Source organism: Nematolebias whitei, chromosome 14, assembly GCF_014905685.2.
Source record: "Nematolebias whitei isolate Nwh7 chromosome 14, NemWhi1, whole genome shotgun sequence".
Lineage (NCBI taxonomy): Eukaryota > Metazoa > Chordata > Actinopteri > Cyprinodontiformes > Rivulidae > Nematolebias > Nematolebias whitei.
The window spans coordinates 34,956,058-34,983,693 of record NC_056511.1 but is presented as its reverse complement, the minus strand read 5'-3'; the positions used below and the strand labels follow the sequence as shown (position 1 = coordinate 34,983,693).

The 27,636-nt window shown below is 43.0% G+C and overlaps 1 protein-coding gene across 1 annotated transcript in view; it reads right to left on the bottom strand.

The window, feature by feature from the left end:
- Positions 1–27,636, bottom strand: part of acaca (acetyl-CoA carboxylase alpha) — a 47,874-nt gene that overhangs the window by 11,240 nt on the left and 8,998 nt on the right. Inside the window, exons 14-42 of the mRNA XM_037688059.1 lie at positions 18,754–18,857; positions 18,450–18,677; positions 18,166–18,316; positions 17,921–18,055; positions 16,712–16,858; positions 16,433–16,621; positions 15,803–15,903; positions 15,632–15,720; positions 15,350–15,474; positions 14,853–14,966; positions 13,353–13,466; positions 13,181–13,270; positions 12,958–13,076; positions 11,798–11,821; positions 10,594–10,737; positions 10,387–10,489; positions 10,201–10,308; positions 10,047–10,103; positions 9,742–9,786; positions 6,944–6,985; positions 6,165–6,380; positions 5,878–6,033; positions 5,591–5,794; positions 4,267–4,422; positions 4,009–4,155; positions 3,386–3,655; positions 3,037–3,134; positions 2,738–2,858; positions 2,471–2,581 (exon numbers count right to left, since the gene is read on the bottom strand). Of these exons, the coding sequence (XP_037543987.1) occupies positions 2,471–2,581; positions 2,738–2,858; positions 3,037–3,134; positions 3,386–3,655; positions 4,009–4,155; positions 4,267–4,422; positions 5,591–5,794; positions 5,878–6,033; positions 6,165–6,380; positions 6,944–6,985; positions 9,742–9,786; positions 10,047–10,103; positions 10,201–10,308; positions 10,387–10,489; positions 10,594–10,737; positions 11,798–11,821; positions 12,958–13,076; positions 13,181–13,270; positions 13,353–13,466; positions 14,853–14,966; positions 15,350–15,474; positions 15,632–15,720; positions 15,803–15,903; positions 16,433–16,621; positions 16,712–16,858; positions 17,921–18,055; positions 18,166–18,316; positions 18,450–18,677; positions 18,754–18,857 (3,708 nt within the window). The remainder of the gene's footprint in view (positions 1–2,470; positions 2,582–2,737; positions 2,859–3,036; positions 3,135–3,385; positions 3,656–4,008; positions 4,156–4,266; positions 4,423–5,590; positions 5,795–5,877; positions 6,034–6,164; positions 6,381–6,943; positions 6,986–9,741; positions 9,787–10,046; positions 10,104–10,200; positions 10,309–10,386; positions 10,490–10,593; positions 10,738–11,797; positions 11,822–12,957; positions 13,077–13,180; positions 13,271–13,352; positions 13,467–14,852; positions 14,967–15,349; positions 15,475–15,631; positions 15,721–15,802; positions 15,904–16,432; positions 16,622–16,711; positions 16,859–17,920; positions 18,056–18,165; positions 18,317–18,449; positions 18,678–18,753; positions 18,858–27,636) is intronic.

Here is a 27,636-nt window from a genome sequence, read left to right as displayed (position 1 = left end):
TATATATAAAGGCATTTACAACCCTTCCCACACTCTTGCAATATTCTAAACAACGTTTCTAAACTGTAAACGCTTTAAAAGAGCACAGAATGTCATGATCTCAGCTTTCTGCCTCGGCTGCTCTCGGCCACTTGCAAGCGCCCTTGGCCACGCCCACTTCTCCACTCTGCAAGGTGAACAGCTGATCAGCTGCAGCAGAAAGTTCATCCTGCAGTGTGGGCTGCACAAAGGTGCAGCAGGTGCTAAATAATTTAAAATAATATATTTTAAATAAAAATTCCATGCATATCGTGCGGCTCAACCGTCAATCAGCCAATTGTTTTTCATGTCCAATCTTATTTTTAAAAACCGTGACAGAGTGAGTCAGTGAAAAATGAACCGAGAAGTAGCGAGGGACTACTGTAATGCATTTCTGATCATAAAACAAACAAGTAACAACAAAAACGGTTAAATTAAAGGTTAAACAAGTAACAGGTTTCAAAGATGCAGTCATCTAAAAATTGTCTAAGATTTTTTTCCTTTGCGACAGTACTGCAGCTGTTTAATGATCGTTATAATATGGGATTGAAATTTTTATTTTTGTGATGTTAAATGGAGACAAAACACTGTCTATTAGTGACAACCTTGGTGTGTAGCTGAGATCAGTGCGATGACAGACACTGATTAAGACAAGTCAGAAAAACTTTGTCTGTACAGGTAGGAAGCAGACAGAAATCTCTTTTCCAAGTTAAGGCCAACACTTGCTGATCCTCCTACAAGGTTTTCTCAGATGTTGTGAATTTACCCATCGGTTGTCTACCAAAACACGCATCTTAAATTCAACTTTGTTTTCATTTGATTGGCCTAAATCAAATTTATTGATGTGTGTTCTGAATCTTCTAGACAAAAAGTTGTAAACTTGACTGTTTTATAAGTTGGAAGCCACCTAACTTCTTTTATCATCACATTGCTCATATGCTAAACTGAAGCTATAAACCCTTCTCCCTGCCCACCCTATTTTCATAAGCAGCTAAGAACAGGTGGCTGGGCGCTGACATGGTTCCATAAAAATCAGAGTGGAGTGCAATCCCTACCCTCGGCACTCACCTTTCCAGCCATCATTTACTTTCTTTATTACCATTAATGGTTATGTATCTGGCTACAAATCTAGGGCACTCTCCTAAAGCTGTCAGGAGAGGCGGCAGCCCCAAGAAACATTACAGTCACCTTGACATACACAAAACCCCAGAGCCTCCGGCCATCGCCGGCTTCATTAAGATTCCATGGCAGAGAGAGAGGAGGAGATATTGGAGGAGAAACTGAGTGAGATGACTGGGAGCAAGAAAACGAGGGGCCAAATGCTAGCAACAGCTCACTGGGGTATTTGTGGCAGTAGTTACTATCCAGCTCCCATGAAAAAATGAGCAGTTTCTAGCAGCTAATGAAATGATGATCTCCGAGTGGCCGCCTGCTGCTTCTTATTAAGTTTCAGTTAATAACCAGGAAACCACATGATAAATGAGAAAAAAAAAAAAGATTCCTTACGTGTCCTGCGCTGCTAGTTCAACCTGTTTTAATGTTTAAAAAATATACAATTAACTGTAAACTAACTAACAACATCCCCCTATATTTAGATTTATATGAAACCATTCATATTCCTTCAAACAAGAACAAACTATGAAGCTAAAAATTGAGATTCTAGCAAATAGAGGTACCATCATTGGGCCATTTGCATGGTTTAACATGTTGTGATCTGTCATCTAATTTGAAATAGAGTCATCTTAATGCACCGACAAGGACAGAGAATGGAAAGCAAGATAGGAGGTAGTGAAGCATGCAGACACACACACACACACACACACACACACACACACACACACACACACACACACACACACACACACACACACACACACACACACACACACACACACACACACACACACACACACACACACACAAACACACATGCTCGTCAATTGTACGCCGAAAAAACAATCTGCATCAGCAAAACTTTTCATTTTGATTAAAAACAAATGATATGGGTGTCCTGTACTGCAGCCTCTGGCATGTCACTCCATTTCTATGCAAATACAGCTTCATGGTTCGCTTTCAATTATTCCACTCTGAGTGGCAGGCAGGCCTGTGGCTGCGATCGGAAAGGGAATCCTTGTAGAACAGAGCAGAGCCAAAGGAGAGAGCCTTAAAATTGCTCAATCAGCAGGAACACAACACAAAGATCACGGTAGACTAAGTTCTTTTTCTTAGATATGTGACATGCATAAATTTCTTCTTCTATTTATACTACCTTTTTCACAAAAAGTAAATAATTGTTAAAAACGTTTTACCGAGGCTTTATTTTAGAGCTTTTCTCATGATAATGCAGATTTATTTATGTGGGAATTTAAGTGAAAGCTCATATAAATGTCATTCTGTTATCACCACCTTTGTGCTGCACTGAAATACAAATGTGTGTCTGAGCTCATTTTACCTTGTTGAGGGCCCCGGCTCCTGTAAGGATAATATGAGAATTGTCCACTTGAATGGTTCTCTGTCCAAGCCTCACAAGATAGGCTCCGATACCTATGGCTCGACATGTGACCTATGAGAGAAATCAAATATCTTAAAGCTTCAGATACAAGGAAAGTATCCACTTGGCAGCTTTTCAGCTTTTTTCCATGTCACACAAGTGCTTAGCTTAAGGGCAAAGAGCAGACTACATGGATAAATGTGCCTTTCGAACACAAATGATCCTTACCAGGTTCATGGTGATTATCTCCTCATAAGCCAGAGAAGATTCTCCCGCGATCATTCCAGACCCTCTCAGATTCTCCACACCCAGCCCTTCCTCTTTTCCAATAATGTCAGTAATCTTGTACCTGCACAACAGGATATATATTCCACCAAAAACCAGATGTGACCCAGACACGCTTTGCATGTTTGAAGCTCACTCGATTACAACCGAATCATGCATGCCTAACAGATACAACAGCAGGTTACAATACTATTTCTGTACATAACAAGTACGAGACAAAAAAAAAAAAAAAAAAGAAATACCTCGATTCTCCCTCATCCTCTACATGTTCGCAATGTACAGAATTTAGAGCGGAGACCTTTTTGTAATCTTGTGGGGTGAGGTAGAGATACTTGAAACCCTGCAGAGAACACAGCAATTGCAACTTAAACACACAAAGAGGTGTTGCTGATGCACGTAATGAACCAAGGCAAGAAAATAAAGCCACTTATGAAAGTATAAACCTACTTTATATGAAAATGTTTACATATAAAAATACAAAAACACAATTAAAAAAATAAACCTTTTTTTTGTCAGTTCTACGTAACAACGTTCCACACAGCTGGAAACTAAACGTCAAGAAGACTTGTGAGTTTGAGGCTGCTGTCCAACCTTGTAAGGATCAGCTGGATCCTGCCAGGCCACGTGGAACATGTGTCTGATTTCCTCCGCCAGGCCGATGCGGGCACCGCTGTTGGCTGCGATGTAAAGGCGAGGGATGCCGCACTCTCTTGCCATCTCTGAAGCTCGCAGGAACAACACGTCCTCCTGGGGTCCGAATGACCCGATCTTATGAGTGATATCATTACATATCACTATGATCTCACGTCCTGTTGGATACTCTGGAGTTCGCAGGGTCATCCGCCATGCCACCATACCAATCTGGACAGAAAAAAAAAAGGATAACACACAACTGAGTATGAGAAAATAATCTTTAAAAACAGTGCAAATACTTCATTTGGTTTTATTTCATAAATGAGTTTAGAAACAAAACAAGTTGGGGGGAAGTTTGTGCTCTAAGGTAACCTTAGAGTTGCATCTTGACGACAAATCAAAGATTTAAACATGAACTATTTTTGAAATACATGGACTACAACAATGAATTGTCTATAAGAAAAAACAAATTAAAGAATCACAGAGACATCTACAGGGCAAACTGTGAATTACAGATTTTGAAACATACATTGCAACAATAATTGAGTGTAACTTTTGTTTTAAAACCCTAAAACACTGACCTCGTTTCCCCCTGGCAGTCGGTTCATCTGCACCAGCTGACCCTGTGCATCCAAAACCAGCTCAGTGAAGGTGAGCAGCTCAGAAGGAAGAGGACATTTAGGTAGATGAGCATAAGCCTGACTAGAATGCCACAGCTTTTTCAAAGCCTGGTGGAGAGAATAAGGAAAAAAAATAAATAAAAACAATGTGTATTTTTTTTTTTTTTTTTCTAACCAAAAATAAAGCTAAACATTCAAAAAGCATATTTTTAACAGTACCTGTCTAAACATTTCTGGAAAATCGTAGACATAAGTGGTGCCCAGAGACTGTGCCTGGAAACGTTTGGACTGTAACAGGTCCTTGGTGACATAAGGAGTATTGATGAGCATTCCATGTAACGGACCCTGTTTGTCTCCATAGGCCTGGAACATTATCTGGAAAAAAAAAGGGGGATTTGTTAAGTGTATATGCAAACATTAACCTGATTTACAACCTCAGGATTTGGATGACAAAATAAAAAAGACAATGATGTATATGATTATGAGATTTTTCAATGCTAGTGGCAAATCAAATTAAAAATGCAACTGTGTAAGAAATACAAAAACCTTATGTTTCTAGCCATCACTCTGAAACATTCAACACTAAAACATGATTGATTGAAACAAGCTAACACACACGCAAACACACAAATCAAAAGAATACCACCTACTACATCATCTTATAGCTTCCACTTATTTTAATCTCTGAAGTTTGCTCAGAATTTTCATTAAACTTGTTCTAAAAGATCTACAGTCGTCAAATACAACACACGAGGCAGCTTTCAGTTTCCCTTATAAAAAACACAGAAAACAAATGACGATCAAAAGATAAATGCAAAACAAGCATGAAGAAGAAATGTTTTCTTGCTTTATGCAGATTCAACCTATTCAAAGTTAATTTACTAATGAATTAATCTACATGAGGAAAGATGGGGGGATGAAGCAAACCAAACCTGATCTGCTGCCAAAAAAAAAAAATAAAACAAACATCCAACAGGCTAAGGGCACAATACCATACTGGATCCTTCTAAAAAAAAGTTAAATCTGGTCCTCTGGACATTAAAAAAAAAAAAAAAAAAGCGAAACAACAAAAAAAGCATGAGCATGCATCAGGACATACTGGATCCCATTAACAATGAATAAAACCATAAGGTTTTGATTTAATAATCCAAAAAAAGTAAAAAAACTAAACAACTGGACTTCTATTCTGAAGCAGAAGATGTTTCACTTCCCATCAATCCTAAAATGTCTGGTGGGGAGTTCCTAACTTTATAGAATTGCATGAGAGGTCCGGTTGTGCTGCAGTTTAGACTGGATCTACTCGCTCCGCACAGTGGAGGCTGTTGGCCCAGATTGATCATGACCTGGATGACTGACAACCTTCAGCAGAGTTTTGATTTAATGTATAAAAATTATAAATATTTTAGTTGAATAATCTATTTTTTGTAACCAGAAACTGAGGTTTCCAGGAGGGAGTTGCAACCCTTTGCCTGAATCTAGACAAAAAAAGTAGATGGGATGAAAAATGCATGAGTGCCCCCACCTGTCGGTCTTTGGGCCCCACCTGTCCCGTTCGGGAGTCGGTGACTTCCTTGTACAGGCTGATATCTAGATAGTAGCCTGATTCATTAGTGAGGAAGAGGCGGATGGGAATTTGCTTTCCTGTTGGAGTCAGGCGGATGTTGATTTTCAGTTCAGCCTGCAGGACTCGGAGCTTCCACAGACGGCTGCCATAACGCATCACCATGGAGCGCACAGACTCCTCAATCTGAAGATTATCAAGAAAGATAAGAAGGGGTTGATAATAAAGTTGAAATCAAAGCGCCTTGTGTGTATGACTGTTTTGCAAACCTTTGATGGGTCCATGATGACAGTAGGGACAAAGTTGAGGAAAATGTGGTTGCAGTCAGTTCGTACAGTTGTGTTGTTGAAAGCCACCTCCAGTTCATCCATGGCTTCCAGCAGCAGACGCTCTGCTTCATTGTGAAGGTATTCAAATGAGGCTTCCTGTTGATAATCAGACAAATGTGCAGCAAATGTGTGGAACCTTTAAAATGTAGACAGGTTCAAATATATCTTCAAGTATTAATAAAAACTTCATTACTCATCAGCTCATTTTTCTTTTTCCGTTTTCTCACCTTTGTGACCAGATCCGAGTGGCGAATAATGGCTCGGACAAAGAAACGGTAGTCTGTAACTTCTGTGCCCACCTCCACTCGGGCTGCGCCCAGGTAAAGGTGCATCTTGTGATTGGCACAGGGGATGGCCGTTAGGGCAAAATTGCGCATGCGGTTGAGCTCCAACTGGAACGCTAACGCCGGCTCCAAGTGCCGATAGATCCTGTCCTCCTCAAACTGTTGCAAAACAGGCAGGACAAAACCACTGAGAATTAAACAATCCCACAAGTCCTTAATAAATAAAACTCCCTCTCAAGGTAAAAGGTCAAACGCTTTCAAAATGGCAATGTTAGCGAAAGACTGTATGGCTCCAGAGTGAGCTTATAGAAAGATGCCTGTGAGTCACACACTGTACTAAGTAAATGAAATCCTGAACAATCTTAATCTAAGAAAGCTGCTAATGGGTGTCATTTCTCTTTAATGGGGAACATAATTAAAGACTTCATTACAATAATGAGTTTTAGTGGTGCCATTACAAAGAAACTATCATGGGTAGTGGTCAAGATGAGCCATCACCGACTGGTGTGGAATACATTTTAGCAAAGAAAGATGTTGGTGTCACTTCTGTTTGGTTTTCAAACCCATCGGGGTAATGTTACTGCCATAACAATAACATGCATATTAATAAAATGTAAACAGTTGTATTTTCGCAGTAAATGATGGTTTGAATATTTTGGAGATGTGAGGGAAGACGTTCCGAGGAGAAAAAACAATCCAAAACATTAGATGTCAACGCCTACCTTGTCTCTGGCACGGAATGTGAAGAATTTGGGAAATTCCCTCTGTGTAGATAAAAATTTGATAAATATAGATAAATAAACTAACAGTTTTGCATAAATCACTGAATATAAAACATTTTCACATGAATAAAAATGACTAATCAAATTAAAGTCTTTCTGAAGAAATTTTGAAAGCCATCAAAACAGCAAGTGCTTGAAGTACCAACAAACAACTTTCTTCTGGAAAACATCAAATCTGAAACTTTTGTAATAATCTAAGCTGACAAAATATGGATGTTTTGATGTACAAACTGTATAAGACATGCAAAAATAACAGATCAAAATAAAACACCTGACAGTAAACTTAATGAGACAGGCAGAAACACAGGAGAGAGTTACCGGTAAGTCTCAAACAAACAGACGTGCAAAAACTAAAAGCCATATTGAGAAAAAATGAACTGCATCCAGTTCTCACTGATCATGTTTACGTTTTGAGTGTTTAAAAAGGAGACAAAAAAAAGTCAAAGCTCAAATGCGATAACGGTCTATAGAAGCCTGGGAACACACTTTGCATTCTGGGTGGATTTGAGGAAGAACCATTAGCTGTTATTTAGCAGTGGTAAAAAAAAATGCTTATGTTTTGATGGAGAAATTGTATAAGCATTGTAAAATTTGTGGAAATAAAAAAGAAAAAGTTTAGACGGTTCAAGTTACAATATGTGACATCATCACACATTAAGTTGATCCAACCATGGTAAAATCCCCCCCCAAAATTACGAAACCAAAACTGCAGTTGTGTAAAAACCCTTTAAGATAATATTATGCTAGTAGAGCATGTTAAATGCCTTCTTGGGGAGTGGTGGCACAGAGGTCAGAGAAGATGGGCCTGTGATCGGAAAGTTGCAGGTACAACTCCCGGTACCGTCAACATCAAAATGTGGGTGGAAAAGGTGAAACACCCACACCTGCCTCCACCCTCATTTGCCCCACTCTGGGCCCCTGAACAAGGCCCTTAACCCCCACCATCTGCTCCCAAAAACAGGTCTCTCTTGAAAATGAGTTCCTGTGACCCAACGAGACTACCTGTATAAATAAAGGGTAAATGAAAAAAAAAATAAAAAAATAAAAGAAAAATAAAGTCCAAACCCTGAGCTCCAAAGCTCCAAATGGGGCTGTTTCTCTCACTTGTTTTGCCAGAATTCTACTGTTGTCTAAGGGGATATATTTCACTATTCTTTTTTTTAATTTTGTAACCAGCAGTCATACAATTCCTAAATGAGTCACACATTTTAATATGTTTTTATTCCCTAACACTACAGGAAAAGATGTGAATAAAAAAAGTGCCAGAAACAGAAGACTGGGTATTTTAATGTGTATGCACTGGAACACTTAATGGATAGTTTTATACTTTACAGCAGGCAAAATCACCCAGTCTGGTTTTTGCTTTCATTGCTCCCTGACAAGTAAAAATGGAGTTTAATGCACTGCTCTAAATGCAAAACACCATGTGCTCATTTTTTTCCTGTAATTTATCTGTCAAAGAATCACAGAGTATTCACAAAAGGCAGCAAGTTATCATCACTGTGTTACAGGCTACATATACAAGCACCACTCACTAGGCTAATGAATAAAATATCTCCATTCCTCAGAGACACACGATCCTCTGAATAATGCCTGGCAGCGCTGCTTGACGTTATCGGATCAAGTGTCCCACTTGCCCAAACAATGCTAGAGCGATTGGAGATGCTCTTATCATCTCGCAGCCTACATGATGATGAGAGCTGCGACAGTACACACCCTGCAAACCTCCGCAGCTATGATTTGACACTGTGATTAATATCATTTTATTGAACATTACAGAGCTATAGAAAAGACTTTTTTTGCGTGAGCAGTGAGCATGCATAATGGTGCAAACTAGAAAAAGACACTTGGTGTAACAGGGAGGTAGTTAGCATGATTAGCTCTCATTATGGTGTGGAGAAAAGAAAAATCAAAGGGTATTGTTAAAATGACAGCAGAGATGAAAGGCGCGGGCTTTTCTCCAAACTGGATCCCTGTCGTTTTCGGTGTTTGCTAAATGTTAGTGGCTGTTCTCTAAATAATTGGTTGAACTTGGAAAGATAAATGCTTCATCGAAAAATGGACTAAGTTTAGCTGTTTCCTAAATATAATGCAAGATGAAACGTGTGGTCACATGATTGTGGAAAATAAAAAGAAAACAAGCTCACACTAATGAAGCTTTAATAATGTGTAATGTGTTGAAAGCTCAAAATACACTTTCGCAAACCTCAAATATTTAATGTTTCAGACTTTTTTTTTTTGCTTATTCAAGTTTCCACAGTTTGGACGTTAACATAATTTTTCTAGAAAAATAAAAAAAGATATATATGATATGAGATATGTACAGAAGAGGATAAGCATCACAATGCAATTTTTTCCCTTAATTTTGAGCTCCTAGATAGAGAACTTTACTAATTGGCTTTTCATGTATGTGAATGTTTCTGTAAAATGCCCTGAGACAACTTTGTTGTAATTTGTCACTATATAAATAAACTGAATTGAGAAAAAGGTCAGCATTAGATAGATGCATTCTGACTTTAATCTCAAAATTCTGACTTTTTTTTTTACAGAATTAAGAGAAAAATGTTTTTGGTACCATGTCCCTAATTCTCTACAACAGATATGAGCCCACAAAAAGTAGCTGGCATAAAATAAAATAAATTAAAATTTGACTAAAGGAAATATTTTGCTGGTTATTTAAAATGCCCTTGCTCGGTAAGGGGTGCAGTATTCATCCAGAGTTATTTCTCAGTACTTACGTGAAATCTTTGGTCCACCTCACAGTTGATTTGCTTCCTGAAATCCTACCATCAAAATTGAGCAAAAGCGAAGCATGCAGGAAGAGATACAAAGAAAAAACCAGAGCTAAATTTCAAATGCAAATTAGTGCAATTACCACATTGATGTAATTCAGTGACAACATATTAGGAATTAAAGACACATGCAGGACATATCTCATTTGTCACATTCAGGTAAATGCAATTAAGAACTTCTTATTTGGTGTATAAGTTGAAGTTTAGGAGATCAGAGTTTAGTCAACATAAACAATAATAAGAACGCTCACCTTCTGGGCAACAAGGAATGTCAGCCTTCGAATACCATGTTCAAACAGCAACGATTTCTGGGAAAATATCAGCACTGTTTGAATCATCTGAAGTATTTCAAACACGTAAAACGTGTGTAATTTAGTTAGGCCTAGTTGTCACCAGAGTCCTCACCTGTGACTGAGTGAACTCCCGAAACATAGCTGCCAGGCCATCATCATCAATGTCGCTGTCAGTCTTTATGGCCACATTGAGGATGTGGACTGGTTCATCCTGGACGCTCTAGATGACAAAACAAACAGCTTATTGAAGATTTACAGTCTTGTGATGGCCTTGTGACTGGAAGCGGTCACTTCTCACCTTGTTGTCCTCTTCCCCGTACAGGACAGGGGTACTTCCGTCTGGGAACATAGGACTTGTAGGAGGAGAGTCAGAGAAGCAGCTCAACACATCATATATGTTCCTGTAAAGTAGAGACAATACATAAACCACTCTTTATTAGTTTAATTTCACATCAATAAATAATTTGATTAAAAGTTTGGTTTATTTCTCCGATCAAACACTGACCGTGTGAACTCCTGGAAGGTGCGGAAAGAGACCATGGCTCCCATACGCTGACAAGGCGGTGTAAAAGAAGTGTCAAGTAGGACATCACTCACGCTGGACACGTGCACCATGCCGTAGTGATTCAGGTTGGATGAGAATGACATCCTGACATAAAGACAGAAAACAACATTGATCAAAACTTGCAATGCAACTTGACTAAGTCAAGTCTCCGAGTCTCTCCCCATCCACCTTAAAGAACATCAAAAACACTTTTGATTCCTCTGCTTTGTCAAAGTTTGTCAAATTAAAATACAGAAATGTGTACTAAAAGCGCAGCCATGTCTCAAGCATTCCATACGTAAAGAAATAAACAAAGATTGAGGTTTAAATATAAAAACAAGAATCAGAAAAATATTCGCAGTGAGAAGTGAATGCTATCACAGCATAAAGTATGAAAAGGTGAAGGTCCTTGTGTTAGTAAAATAAAAAAGTAAGTACATCACTTTTATGTGCACAAGGAACCTTAACTCCATCAAGGAGGACCTTTAGATGTTTTGCTCCATAAAGATTGATGTTATTTGGGGAGACGAAGATTTCCCAGAAGTTGCACCCACAGAAACCAAAGAAGAGGTTTTGCGCATCAAACCTGTTCACAGACTCCTCATCCAAGGTATTTTTCTTCTCAGTATTATCATCTTGTGTAGCCAGTGCTTTAAAGTCCTGGGCTTCAGGATTCTGTAAGTTACTGAGCAAGGATTTTACTTTGTCCGGAACTGGGGTTGGCATTTTCCTGGCAGGACAGTTAGAAGTTTAAGCTCCGGATCGTCTTACTGATTTACAACAATCGTCTCGTTGTTATTAGCATTTTACGTTAGTGCATATTGAGTTATAATGAAGCTCTACAGTACTGAGCCACTTGTACACAGTTAGGACTAACACTTGATTTTAACACACACACACACAAAACATTTGACAGACACACAAAATGTTTCATGCTATTTCAGTCAAATTCTAAAAAGACTGCACTTTGTGCTCAGACTACACTTAGTTCAACATAATTTATGGAGATTTCAAAGCACCCAAGAGCTCTGGCACCAACAACTTGGTTAAGAATTATTATAATTCAACTGGTATTGATAATAGTATTGTAATTCCACTACGGTAATTGTTATAATTCAACTAAAATAATTAGTAGTCTACACAATAAAAAAAGGATGTACAATACCTGTTGAGAGTGGGGATGTTCCCTCTGCAATCAAACAACATTGATTAATTTGTGGTTAGTGTCAGGTATCAGGAGAAGACAGTCAAGATGGAGCAATGTATGTGTCAGGATCCATATGGGCATGTTTGTATTTTTTATATCTAAAGTGAGCATATTATAGGATAAATTAAACTTAAAAACACACACAGTTTGCTTCCTGACTGCTCCTTGTAAAACATGCATCATGAGATGTTAGGGTCTCTTTGTTCAGAAATAAAGTCTAAACAAAAAATATATTTTAACATTCCCATGCTGTAGAGAAGTCCACACTCATGAGACAAGCATGGAAGTTAATTAAGCCACAGCAAAAGAGAAGCATGCAATAGAATGATGAAAACATTGGATTTCTGGAAATTAATGTTAAAAAAATAATAATTAGACAAAAGCATACAAGCACTGAATAGAAACAACAAACCACCAAAACACACACACAAATCAAACAACTATACAAGTTGGATGCAAACCCCTGACAGGAAAAATGCCACTCAACTGCATCTAAAAGCTTTTTAAATAATAAATATGTAGATGATAAATCTTGTGTCTAGCTTTAGTTTTACTCTGATCATCATCTTTGATTTGAGACGAGACCTTTTTCACTTTTTTCTAAAGATTTCTGAGATACTTTAGAGACTTGAACAGGAATAAATTAATGGTGGATCGAGGTGGATGGATGAATGGATGGATGGACAGATGGATGGATGGAGTAACTTACTTGAATATTAAAGCAAGGATATTGTGCTTTGTTTTACTGCTTACAGAATGCACACTTTTATAAAGTAAAAAACCAAGTCATGCACATAAGGAGAATTACATGAACAACAATAAACACAAAGTTGGAAAGGTTGGTGAAAGACCGTGGCACGACGGATGACATCCAATTAAGACGATTCATCATCAGTGATCTTAATATCCATCATAAGTATTTCCTTTATAGATTGGAACACTTGGACCAGAGTACGACTTGACCCATGCTACAAATAGCTACACATTTAAAAAGATGTAGTTGATGGGAAATATTACTGTGTAATGATAATGCCTGACTCCACATTGCCATGAGGTTCTGAGGGTTGGCAGAAAGCTACAATGTTGCACGTGGAGAGATAGTAAGCATTTGCATATACCTGTTGGGATGAGACGTGGGCAGCATGAACTGAAACTCTACTACACATGTGTTGTCTTTCAGTTGTCGATGCTGCACACTGTTGAGCTCGTAGGCAATGTACGCTCTGCGAACATATACCTGATAACAGACAAAAATGTATATACAGTTCATAAAACACATGTGTTTGCAGCATTAAAGTTCAGGTGGGCATAGTTGTAGGCTGAGATTATGGTTGGCCTCACCTCGAGGGCAGCCATCCTGACCACCTGATTACTGTGGTAGAAGAAGTTTGGCAGAACATCAAAGATGGATGTCTCTGAAAGGATGAGTTTCTAAGCAAAAGCAATGAGTAATTATTTACTGAGCATTATTTGTTAATTTGTGGATCATTAGATGTCTGCTGTTTATGCTCACCTGTAAGTTCTCAATGCAGAACTGGTGCCCATACATATCAATGGCAGAGAGGAAGATGGACTCCACCTGGTTGTGTCGTAGCTCATAGGATGGAAGGTGGGAAGCTATCAGGACCTACACGAGAAACATTAATGAAGTCCTTCAAGCATAAGATGAAACAAAATACCTATTCTCTTATCTTATGACATCTTCTGACAGCATCTACCTCCATGTAGTTTCAACACTACATTTAGTTTCCAATTATGGCGTGAGAAGCATTTAATAATTATGTGTTTTATTGAGATTTTTCTATCATTCTTTCATGTCTCTACATAATTTGCCTTAATGGAAAGTATGCAGTGACACCTGGTGGTGAAATTATAAATATAAAGAAAATGATTCAGCTCGAGTTAAAGCTTTAACCATTTCAAAATTACTCCTAATTTTTATTTTTGATCAAATGTTGCACACCATTTTTACATGCTTTGAAAACTTAGTTTTACTGTACAGCAAACAAGACCAATCTGGCTTCAGGAAACAACATAGCACAATGGCTCCTTCACTAAAGGTTTTTAATGATGTTGCTGAAGCTTTGGATGCGAAGGATTATTGTGCTGCACTTTACTTAGACCTGTCCAAAGCCTTTGATAATGTACATCATGACATCTTATATCATAAGCTCTCAGATCACACTGTTGGCTTGTTCTCAAACTATCTCTCAGGTCGGAGGCAATGTGTTCGGCATAACAGTACTTCATCTAGCTACCTAACGGTCACTAATGGTGTGCCACAAGACTCAGTTTTAGGTCCCACTCTTTTTTACAATTTATATAAATACTGTAGGTCAAAACATTCCTGGCCCATCTTTGCATCTCTTTGCCAACAACACTGTTTATTGCCGAGCTAACAGTGCCAAGGTTTTCCAGCTTCTACAGTCTGTATTTGACATCATTCATTCAGACCTATTTTATTTCAAGCTGGTGTTAAATGCTGACAAAACCAAAGGGATGTCGCTTTACAACAGATAGTCGATGCCAGCAACTCTTCCTCCTATGTCATCCATGCATGGTGTTTCTATTGAATTTGTAGATTCTTTCAAATACTTGGGGATTTTGGTCGATGCACATCTCTCTTTTAAACCACAGATCGAAAACTTGATAAAGAAACTGAAATTAAAACTGGGTTTCTTTTTCAGAAATAGATATTGCTTCACTCTAAATGCCAGAAAACACCTTGGAGCTACTACTTCCCTACTGGCCATTGACTATGGTGACATTATTTACACGAATACCTCTGCCAGCTCCTTGCAGATGTTGGATGCTGTCTACCATGGTACACTGATTCATGACTGGTTGTAACTATCATACCCATCACTGCACCCTGTACTCCTTGGTCAAATGGACATCATTATCGACTCTTAGGTTCTCACACTGGTTCATTTTCATCTATAAAATCCCTCCTTGAGCCTTGAGCCTAGCCTGTATAAATAAAGGCTGAATGAATGAATAGACCAAATCTGACCTGCCGAGCACGCAGAGCCACTTTGGCATTAGTTGTCTTGCTGAGCTGCGTGAGTTCAGTCAAAATAGCCATCAGTTCATCAGTCAGCGTGGGATCACGGCCACAGAGCTGATCCTAGACACATGAAACAACATGATTAATATGGATTAAAAAATCTGATGCACACTTTAAAACTTCCAATTTCCAAAATATAAGTCAGTTTGTGCAAAATGCTAGATGCAGCATTCTTTTTGTAATTTTATCATTACATAAGCTAACGGTTCTACTGAAAATTAGCTATTTACTATCATCAATAGTGCTTAGGCAATGATGATTTATATTTTGCACTAAACACTTTGGGCAACATATTTATACTGAAAAAAAGCTAAGCTTAACAACACAATATACTACAATAAATATGATTATTATTCAATTGATACTATTAATCTTTTGTTAATTATTATTAATCAGTTATTAGGTTTTTGGATAGTTTTGACTCAGTAAAGGCAGCTACTTACAATCAGCATAGTAACCAGTAGGTTCTTCTTTATGACTTTAGCATGGGAGAAAATATAGTTGACGACATTAACCATGTCCACTTTGTTTTCTTCACGAAGTGCAAACACACACTTGTCATAGTGTCCTGTTAACAGAACAACACAAAGGAGCTTAGGCAAAAACACCATAGAACCATTTATATGAAAGTACTTCATCAAATGGAGAGATAAAGTCAGTGCAACACTTAGTATGAAAACAATGCTAGCACAGCAAATGTTTAAAAAAACGACTGTGTTCCTTACCGTTTTGAAACTGGATTTCTACTTTTAGATACTGTCGAAGCAAATCCATCACAACTGCCTTCATGTGGCCTCTGATGCCACTACGATACCTAGTAATGACAAAACAGTGTGCTAAGAAGAATGAGCCAACATGTATGCTTGGTGAGATACAAAGCAGTGTACGCAACTCACTTCTGCACCAGCTGGACGATGCTTTGTGTGTTCATAAAGAAGACTTCTCTCTCAGATTTCTTGTTAAGAGTAGCGGCATGGCTGTCCAGAATGTTTGCAATCTGGAAACAAGGCAAATAATCAATAAAAGCATTTAAGCAAATCATATGCAATTAATCCCAAAGACAAAGACACAAAACTCAACAGGTTTGTATTAAGTAAAAGAAATGTTCAATTTTGGACCAACAAAGAAAAAAGGGCCAAATCTAAATAATGTTTAGGATATGCAGCCCTTATAATAAGCTATGCCTTTAGAGGTTTAAATAAAACAGATATGCTATTGTGTCAGAGGATTTAATACAAAATAAAATAAATAATAGGGACACCATGTGTTTCATGCCGTTATTATATGAAGTGCATATGCAACAAAAACGCGCTGCAACTATTTAAAATGTTTATTAAAAAGTCAAATTTCTTTTTAACATGGTTTCATTATTACAAAACACCTATTTAAGAAAAAAATCATTCATTTTTGATACTTAAAATAGAGATACATTTAAGGCAATAGAATGTCACATGTTTGTAGCTGAATGATACAATAAAAATAATCCTGCAAACTTGGTTAATATGCTGTGAGTGTTGTTGTGGCACCTGCTGGCTGGGGAACTGGCAGAGCACGGACGTTATGTTGCTGGCATACTGAGCCATCTCCTTTTTGATGGATTTCTCCACAGCAGGGGGAATGCGGCCCGACACGCTCGTCATTATGTCTTGCAACTCCAGGAGTGGCAAAGATGGATCCCGCATGGTCTTCATGAGCCTTTCCACCCATTCTTTCAACTGGGACAGACACGCAAAGTACTTGTTGGTCAGGAACTGTGTACAGATGTTTTGAAGTTGCTGTGCACTTGTGTGGGCATCAAGTCTTACCTTAGCACTGAAGAAAGGTTCAGGAAGGCAATAACCATGCATTATGTGAACGAGATGATCCAGTGTGTTGTGGAAGACTCTGTGCAGTTTCTCACCTCTCAGAGCTACAGTCTGGACAGAGGGCAGTGTCCCCGTGTACAGCTCTGCCTGCCAGGACACAAATACTTAATATTCAGATCAAGTATTTCAGCATTGTTGTGTGTATACTCTGAGTTTTAAAAAGGTTACTTGCACAAGTTATTTATTTAAGGTTACTTTTACTGACTGGCTATTTTACACTGCTCATTAGAGGGAAGACAGGATTCATTGTCTATGCAGAATTTCTTCTTTGGTGGGGGTTGATGTTACGATGAAGGGAATTCGAACTGGCAACCTTCCGTTCACAGGCTTGCCTCATCTAATCTCTGTGCCACTACTTCCCCAAAAAACATCTATACATATATGCACAGGTTAAGACACTGAGGCTGTAAGTAGCATCAGATTATCAAGATAAATTTTAACAATAAATAGCAGTTTAATCCCGCTTTTTTTTTTTTTTTCTTCGTTCGGCTGCTCCCTTCTTCAGGGATCGCCACAGTGAACTAATGCGCATGAAGACTTGGCAATTATTTTTATGCTGGATGCCCTTCCTGATGCGACCACAGAGCTACCACGGCCCTCTGTGTGGAGCAGAGAGCTGCCATCTAGGGTGCCCGGGGGAGCAGATGGAGAGGGTTAAGGACCTTGCTCAAGGGCCCAGAGTAGGGCAAATGAGGGTGGAGGCAGGTGTGGGTGCTTCACCGTTCCCACCCACATTTTGCTTTGGGAGTCGAACCGACAACCTTCTCTAACTTCTGTGCCACCACTCCCCCTTAATCCATCTCTAATAGTGGCAATTTTAAAACTTCCCTAATCACAAATCGAACCGTAGTAAAAACAGTAGAGCGGGATCACACTGAATGATAAATAAAAATATATTTATATATTTTTAGTGCTTTGAGAGTAATCAGAATTGTTCAAAATGGGTACCAGTAAGTCGCAAAAGAATAAACATTTTTTTACCAGACCACAAAACCTAACTTGGTGAATCTCTACTTTAATCTAAAACCCCTGCCTTTACTTAAATAACTAATGTTCTGAGCAAAACAGAAACACATTTGTTTGTTTTGCAAAACTGCAGAGACTTGATATTTAACAAATAGTTGGGTAGACTGTTTGAAGTACTGGTACCTGCTGTATTCGGCTTGGGTCGTCTAGTCGCAGTTTGGCGATGACACACCCAGGCTCCAAAGCTGCTCCAGCTCTTTTAACATAGTGGATACAACCAGATTCTGCAGCTGTGAGGGTCATTACCATCTTCATCACCTGAAAATTAACACCATAAACTTAATATCTGCAAACCTTGGCAAACAAAAGTCAAACATATCCGTTTTCTGGAGACGAATACACACAGAGAAGCATTAAACATCCTGTACCTCTATTTCAGCGTAACACTGGCCAGAAAACACGTGTCCGCCATCCTCAACTGTGTACTGAATGAGTTTTCCTGCTGACGGAGATCGCAGCAGCGAGGGGTCATTCTCCTTTTCAAAAACACAAGTCTTGTTTCCAATTGTGATGCGATACCTTTAAGGGGGAAAAAAAAAGTCTTAATAAAAACAAATATTTAAGCTTTTGAAATATATATTTATTTAAGTTAAGAAAAAGATGTGGCCAGAAAAAAAAGATTTGCCAGTTTTAAAGTTTAGTCTAATCTTACCGATCCACCTCTTCCTTCATGTATGTAGTGTAGCTGCTTCCATCATAGGACAATAGAAGGCCTCCATCACTGAGTCGATGCACATCCACCTCGGCTAAAGAATTGTTCATGATGACCACGTACGAGTTGGGAGACTGACGCGTCACCTTCAGGACATACTTTATGCCTTCATATATCAGCTCCACGTCCACAGTGTTGAGTAGAGTGTGTGCTGGTAGCACCTGACCCCTGGACAGAGTACAGTTTGTTCTCATTAGTGATTTAAGCATTTAAGTTTTTACTGTCATTTGAGATATTTATTTACCTTTCCAGAGAATGTAGAAAGTTGGACACGCTATTCCTTAGATTGACATCTGCTACATGCAGAGCACCACTCACAATTCCAAGCATGGTATCAGGACGCTCTGCCTGCATGCAACAAAACATTAACAAAAAACTTATCTGATCAAGACTACATACAAAATGTGACTCCAAGAAGTTAATTTCAAAAGTTAACCCTGTGACAACACGGTTACGTACTGTAACCCCAGATTCTATGAGTATATGCGTAGCCCTTTAAGGCAATTCGCTAGTGGGTTTTATCCCATCACACAAAGCGTAGCACTGACAACTTTAGTCCATGCGCACCTGTCGTGTGGGCCCCACCCGGTCCGTATAAATTACGTTGAGAGTGGGTAATCGGCTCCCAAATAGCTTTTTATTCAGCTATTTAGGAGCCAGTGAGGCCCAGAGCTTAAAGGGCTACGCCTATACTCATAGAATCTGGGGTTACAGTACGTAACCAACGTTCTATTTCATATAGACAGCATTCCGGCAGGCTCCCACACTCTCAGTCTTTAAGTCTCGCTTGAAGACCCACTTCTATTCGCTTGCCTTTAACACGGTGTGATTTGTTTTGGTCCGGTCTGTTCTCTACTCTGTTGGCCATTTTAGTTAGCTTCTGCTGCTATTTGTATATGTATTTCTATTTTATGTTTTCCTGTCTGCTGTGCATGTTTGGTTCTTTTGTACAGCACTTTGGTTGGCCTTGTTGCTGTTTTAAGTGCTATATAAATAAATTGGTATGGTATGGTATGGTATATAAGCTTTGCCCTTTAAGCCCATTCGCTAGTGGGTTAAAAGGCGAAGCAGGATGTAGTCTATGCCTCACTGGGTCCGTTCAGACACCATATGAAGCGCCCGCTTGCACCAAAAAACATTGCATCACTCAGCACCTCCATGTGCGTAATTACACAGCGCGTAATTATGCGTACCATGCACAGATGAGCGCTGCGTAATTTACACGTTCCATGTACATGGGCGCCCCGGAGAGATAAGTTTTCGACGGGGAAAAGGGGAGAGGCTGAAAACATTGAACGGAGCAGATCAACAGCTCTTCAATATGAACAGGTTAATAATAAATGAACTGATTGGTAACAGTAGTCATGAAGTGATTAGTAACATTAGAACAAGACCAACAGTCAAACTTGTGACTGATAATAAATATCTCACACTCTGATTGCATGCAGTCAGATGTGGGTTTAAACGAAATTCCAAGAAAACAATAAGATTAATTCTGTTAAGGCGCTGAGAATGTTGGTTACGTACTGTAACCCCAGATTCTATGAGTATAGGCGTAGCCCTTTAAGGCTGTCGCTTAGTGGGTTTATTCTGTTATGCGAAGCATCACACTGAAAAAATTAGTCCACGCCCACCTGCTGTGTGGGCACCACCCGATCCGTATAAGTTACATTAAGAGCGGGTAATCGGCTCCCAAATAGCTTTATTTTTTCTTCAGCCATTCAGGAGCCAGTGAGGCCCGACGCTTAAAGGGCTACGCCTATACTCATAAAATCTGGGGTTACAGTACGTAACCAACGTTCTATGTCGTATAGGCTTCGCCCTTTAAGGCTGTCGCTTAGTGGGTTAAGGGCGAAGCGGATGTTGTCCTCGCCTCACTAGGTCCATTCGAACACAGTATGAAGCAGAAGCTTGCCCAAAAAACGTCTTGTCACTCAGCTCCCCATGTGCATAATTACGCGTTGCGTAGTTATGTGTGCCATGTACAGACGCATGTTGTGTAACTATGCGTTCTGAAAAAACATGAACGCCCCGGAAAATTTCAACGGGGAGAGAAGATGTTGAAAGGAGGGGGGGGGGGCATGAACCAACTGATTCATGGCTGAACAGTATAGACAGATTAATAATAACAAATGAACTGATTATTAATCAAATGAACTGATTGGTAACAATAGTCATGAACTGATTAGTGACAATAGAAACAAAATAACAGCCACAACTTGTGACTGATAACATCTCACACTGTAATGCATGCAGACAGATGTGAGCTTAAACAGAGTTCCATGAAAAACAACAATATTCATTCTGTTAGAGCACTAAGGACAGAATGTGTCATGGAGCGGGCCATCACATCACGTAGATAAAAGCGAATGAATGAGCAGGGTGTTGACCACGCGGCCGCAGTGCAAATGTCCTGCATTGTCATACCATTATGAAAGGCAGTCGAAGATGCGATACCTCTGGTCGAGTGTGCTTTGAGTCTGACAGGAGGCTCTATTCTGATGCTCTGTAGGCTTCAGAAATGGCCTCACACAGCCAGTGTGACAAGCGCTGGGTGGATAACGGGCGACCTGCAGATGCATCTCTATAATGCACAAACAGATGTTGAGTTTGGCGCATTACAGCTGTGCGCGCTATGCAACACGTCAACGCCCGCACCGGACAGAGACGATGGAAAGATGCTTCTTCTTCTGATCTGTGGGGGGGGGGGGAAAAACCCCTCCAACGATATCGCTCTTGATTTAAAAGAGCTTGTGATGTTTTTAGGCATAAAAGCTGGGTTTGGTCTTAAATCAGCTGAACTACCGTCAGCCTGAATTCTGAGACATGACGGAGCGACAGAGAGGGCAGATAAATCACTCACTCTCTTAGCGGATGTTAAAGCCAGCAGCAGGGCTGTTTTAAGAGACAAGAATTTAAGTGAAAGCTGATCCATAGGCTCAAAAGGAGCTTTGATCAGGGCTCGCAGGACCAGCGTTAAATCCCACTGTGGAACAAGTGGGCGTGAAACAGGCCTGCGTCTCCGTACGCCTTTTAGAAACCGCTTCATCAGCAGGTGATTAAAAGCTGTTCTGTCTCCGAACCCTTCGTGACAGGAAGAGATGGCTGCAGCGTACGTTTTAATCGTGCTGAATGCCAACTTCCTGTCCATCAGCTGTTGTAGAAAAGACAGCACGCCGCCTAATGGGCATGAGGTGGCCTGTACACCTTTCTCTGTACACCAGCGCTGAAAAGCTGTCCGCTTTGATGTGTACAGCACTGTGGTAGATGCAGCACATGAATCCTGGATTGTGCGCACTACATCCTGAGGGAGACCCATCCTCTCTAAGCGGGACCACTCAGCAGCCAGACCCACAGGTGCTGGCCTATTTCTGGGTAACTCCTGATCGCTCCTCCTGCTTGGAGGAGAGCGTCCTCCCTCCACGGCAGTTTCCACGGGTGCCCCGACAGCAGACGTTGCAGGACTGGGAACCATGGTGCGTTCACGTGCTCGGGGGCCACCAGGAGAGCTGTCAATCCCTCCTCCTGAACTCGGTACAGGAACTGTAAAATCAGAGGAGGTGGAGAAAACGCGTACAGAAGCGTTTTGGGCCATGGGCTGTGGGCAAACGCATCCACCCCCAGCGGTGGTTCGTCTCGCGGGCTCAGGGAAAACCATAGTTGACACCGAGTGTTCTCTCGTGTCGCAAACAGGTCCACAGGTGCTTTGCCAAATTTCTGCCACGTCTGAGTCATCAGGTCTGGATGGAGAGTCCAGTCCGCGTGACGTGGGCCGCCCCTGGACATCATATCTGCCCCTTTGTTCAGAACACCGGGTATGTAAACTGCTCTGATGGAGAGCAGATTTTGGTGAGCCCAACACAGAAGCTGTCGCGCAATGTGTAACGTCTGGGCTGAGCGCATACCCCCCTGTCGGTTTATGTACACAGCAGTCACCTTGTTGTCTGTGTGAATCAGCACATGTTGATTCTGTAGCACGGGAGCAAAGTGTTGAATCACATTCAGCACCGTGCAACACTCCAAAACATTTATGTGGGCTGATGTGTGATGGGGCCACAGTGCCCCTACTGCTTGAGATAGGCATGTCCCCCCCCCCCAGCCTGACAGCGACGCGTCGGTGAAGACTGACACGTGTGACGTGGGTCTGCTGATGGGAACTCCCTCCGACAGAAACAGGGTGTTTCCCCAGTGTCAGAGGTCTGCCCTCACGGAGGGAGGAACAGTGATCATCCGTCTCTTTTGTCTTACTGGATCCACGCGGAGACGAGCAAACCATCTCTGGAGGCGTCTCATGTGTAACAAACCCAGCGGAACCACAGTGTGAGCTGATGAGATCATTCCTAACAGCTTCATGACAGAGACAGCTGTTACCACTCTGCCAGGTCTTACGTGGCGGAGCTGATCTTTTAAAGTGTCGATTCTCGTTTGTGATAAACGAGCCTTCATGGTGGTTGAATTTAACTCCACTCCCAGATAAACAATTGTCTGGGCCGGGAAAATCGAGCTTTTCTTCCAATTTATGGCGAAGCCCAGATTTAACAGGTGTGATGTCAACACCTGAACCTGCATCACTGCTTCCGGTCTGGAGCGTGACAGCAGCAGCAGGTCGTCCAGGTAAAACAAAACTCTCATCCCTGCTCTGTGTAATGGATGCAGGGCTGTCTCCACACACTTTGAGAACATACGAGGCGCGAGGGAATACCCGAACGGCAGCCTGTTGTACTGATACTTCATCCCCTGAAAGGAGAAACGCAGGAATTTTCTGTGTTTTGGGATGATCGGTATGTGAAAATAAGCATCTTTTATGTCGATGGAAACAAACCAGTCGTTTCTCTGGATGTTGTCCAACAGCTGTCTGGTTGTCAACATGTGAAACGGTCTGTCCATGATCGCCTTGTTGAAAGCTGACAGATCCAAAATCGGTCTCATCCCTCCGGTCCGTTTGGGAACCAGGAAGTAACGTGAGTAAAACCCTGTGTTTTCCTCTCCGTTGGGAACTCTGGAGATTACGTCTTTTATCAGAAGTTCTTGGACTTCTGCATTTAGGGATGAGATTTGGTCTGGTGATGACATGACCATCTATAAAACTCCTCCGAACGGAGGGGGTCGGGTTGCAAATTGCAGCATGTAACCTTTGCATAACACCCTGTCCATCCATCTGTCCGGCGAGCATGTTTTTAGCCACTCCGCGTAACGTTCGTGGAGTGGACGTACGTTTAAGTGATGCGTCATGTTTTGAACGGATGTCATCCAATCCGCCGCCTCGACCGCCATCATGCGTCGCGGGAATGTTTTCCGCGTGACCCAAGGCGAGGCTTCCTTGAAAGGGCTCTGAACACGCCCGTGCGCTGCGTTCGGACCACGGACCAACATTTATGTACAGGTGGGCCGGTGTGTGCTGAGGCGAAGCGTGTGACAGCTGATGACGCCGTGGGGCCGCGCGTTTGACGTCGCTGTGCGAACGTTGAGAGGCGGAGGGCGTGACTTCATCTACGCCGTGCTGTTGGAGTGAAGGCTGCGAGCCCCGCGGGAGCACACGTTTCCTCTGGAAGGACGCGCGCCGCTCTCACTGGAGGGACGCGCGCTGCTCTCGCTGGAGGCAAGACTCGTCACCGGGTTCGTTCAGCCGTCTCATACTTGTGCTGCCGTGAGCTGCCGAGCGCTGAGATGTGGTGGGTGACGGCTGCCTGCGTTTGCTTCGGTGAGGCGTGTGTTGCTCTTGCTGAGAGCGAGGACCTCCACCGGACCCGGCCTGCGGTCCCACATTTATACCGATGTGAGCCGTGAGCGCCGGGCAGCTGTGTGTGCACCATCATCAACGCAGCGCCGTTTGGATGGAGGGTGTTTGCATCACACAAGTGCGCGTTTGACACCGCTTGGGTGAAGATCGTGCAGCTCGGATTGACAACGAGTTATTTCGCTTACCATCGTGTCGTGTGAGCGTCTCGTCATGTCTTGGAGCGACGGTGAGTTTAAAAAACCTTTATTTAAGGACACCGGCTCGTTATGTGTGGAGGATGTGTGCGCAGCCGCTGTGAGTTCATCCGAGCTTACAGACTGGCTAGAAACAGACACTTTGATCATTGAAAAATTATTTATTTCAACTTCCGTGTCACTTTTACACACACCCTCCGCAGACCGTCATTTTTTAAATCTTCTCCCCTGTGAGCTCTGCGATTTGTTTGCCCCGAGCGCCGTCTGCAGGCGATCTCTGGGGAAATGCTGAACTGCAGGTTGCCGGGATGAAGAGGGTTGGTCTCTGACAGGCGGGGCTGGTGGTGGAGCTGAGTGAGACAATGCCGCAGCGGCTGTGGAACATCGTTGTTTCTGCCTCTGCTCACGACGGTCCCTCCAGCGGGCCGGGGGGCGGGATGAGCCGCGCGGCTTGTTGAGGTGGCGCACAGCCTCTGACACCTCTTCCGACTGCTTCGAATTCGCCAGCATGGTTTTGAAGCTGCTCCCGAAAAGCAAGTCCGCCGTGATGGGGCCCTCCATCAGGTCTTTGTGCAGTTTCTCCGGCAGCGAGGGGGAGTGACGAAGCCAGGTGGATCGTTGAATCATCGTCATCCACGCTGCAATCCTGGACAGGCAAACCGTAGAAGAGGCACACATGTTGAGGATGGCGTCGGCTGCCTTACAGAGGGAGCTCTTGGTCTCCTCAGGCAGATCTGCGGCTTCCAGCCTCTTGGACATGCTATATGCTAGCAGCGCCACGTTGTTGCTAGCTGCGGCTGCCTGAAAAGCACATTGATGGGCTCGATTGGAGAGCGTGGTCACCGTCTGGTCGTGTTTCCCAAGAGGGACGGGACGCTGCTCCAACCTAGACAGCTTCGCTCCGAAAGCTTCCGCGAGGCTTGGCTCAAGGGGAGGTACCGAGGGATAGCCCTGCTCAGTGAACCCTTCCACTCTGGTGAAGGGAGCGAAAGTGGAGACGGGCGCTCTCAACTTACCAGGACCGGCTGCGGCCTCGTTCCAATACGACGTCACTGCTGGAAAACGAGGCCAAATGGGATCAGGACGGCGAGCCGGCGTGGAGCCAAACCTTCCCGCAAGATCATCCGATCTGGGCGGGGGGTGGGGGGGTGGGGGTGGGTAAGGGAACAGAAAGTCCCTTCACATTAGCAGCTTCCCGGATAATGACAGGCAGCTCCGAGAGGAGTGCGCCGACGGCAGGGAGCGATGTGGCCGTTGAGGTGGGAAACCCCGGAGGGGTTGAGCATCCGCTCGGCCTCCCTCGTTCCAACACTGCGCTCCCCAGGAGGGAGCGAGCATTGGGGCTGCTGCTAACGTCACCAGTCCCAGAGGAATCATCCAATTCGCTCCGAGAGCCGGCGTCGAAGAAATCCATGGCGTCGTCCAGTGAACAGTCTCCCGCCACAGACAGGCAGTCCTCGATGGTAGCCTTAAACAAGGCTGATCTCCTCTGCCTTTCCTCCGGTGGAAGATCGTCACAGAGGTTGCAGGAGGAAGCGCGGGCGACGTGGCGGGGACACAGGCATCCCTCGCAGGTGTCGTGCTGGTCAAAGCTGAGCAAGTAACCGGTCTTGCAGGAAGGACACAAGCGGATGGTGTTGGAGCTGGACATCTTGCTGAAGGTCAGTGTTATTAGCTTGCTGAAGAAAAATGGGAGCCGATTACCCGCTCTTAATGTAACTTATACGGATCGGGTGGGGCCCACACAGCAGGTGGGCGTGGACTAATTTTTTTAGTGTGATGCTTCGCATAACGGGATAAACCCACTAAGCGACAGCCTTAAAGGGCGAAGCCTATACGACATAGAACAGAATGCGCCAAGGAACGAGCAAACACATCACACAGATAGAAGCGAATACATGAGCAGGACGATGACCACACGGCCGCAGTGCAAATATCCTGCATTGTCATACCATTATGCAAGGCTGTCGAAGATGCGATTCCTCTGGTTGAGTGCGCCCTGAGGTTGACAGGAGGCTCTAAATCTGATGCTCTGTAGGCTTCAGAAATGGCCTCACCCAGCCAGTGTGACAGGCACTGGGTGGATAACGGGCGACCTGCAGAGGCGTCTCTATAATGCACAAACAAATGTTGAGTCTGACGCAGTGTGGCCGTGCGTGCTACGTAACATGCCAACGCACGCACAGGGCAAAGGAGATGAAAAGATGCTTCTTCTTCTGATTTGTGGGGAGGAGGGAAAAATCCCTCCAACGTTATCATTCTCGATTTTAATGAGCTTGTGATGTTTTTAGGCATGAACGCTGGCTTAGGTCTCAGATCAGCTGAACTGCCATCAGCTTGAATCCTGAGACATGACCGAGGGAAAGTTCCGCTCAGTAAACCCCTCCACTCTGGTGATGGGAGCGAAGGTGGAGACAGGCACTCTCAGTTTACCAGGTCCGGCTGCAGCCTCATTCCAGTAGGATGTCACTGCTGGGAAACAAGGCCAGATGGGATCAGGGCGGCGAGCCGTGGTGGAGCCAAACCTTCCCGCTAGATCATCCGATCTGGGCGCAGGGAGGAGAGGGGCGGAAAGTCCCTTCGTGTCAGCCGCCTCCTGTATCATGCCGGGCAGCTCCGAGAGGAGGGCACCGACGGCTGGGGAGGGGGTGGGCGGGGGGGCGGGGGGGGGGGGGGGGGGGGGGGGGGGGGCACACTACGCTCTCCAGGAGGGAATGAGCAGCGGGGCTGCTGCTGACGTCACCTGTCCAGGAGGAACCATCCAATTCGCTCAGAGACTCGGCATCAAAAAAGGCGATGGCATCATCCAGCGAACAGTCCCTCACCACGGAGAGGCGCTCCTCGATGTCAGCCTTGAACATGGCTGCTCGCCTCTGCCTCTTCTCAGGAGGGAGGAGGTCACAGAGACGGCAGGAGGAGGCGAGGTCGGCATGGCGGGGACCCAGGCATCCTTTGTAGGTGTCATGCCGGTCAAAACTCAGCATGTAGCCGGTCTTGCTGGATGGGCACAGGCGGATGGTGTTGGTGTTGGACATCGTGTTCTAGGAAGATCAGTGCTGGTTGCTTGCTGAAGAAAAATGGGAGCCGATTACCCACTCTCAATGTAATTTATACTGACCGGGTGGGGCCCACACAACAGGTGGGCGTGGACTAAAGTTTTCAGTGCTACGCTTTGCGTGACAGGATAAAACCC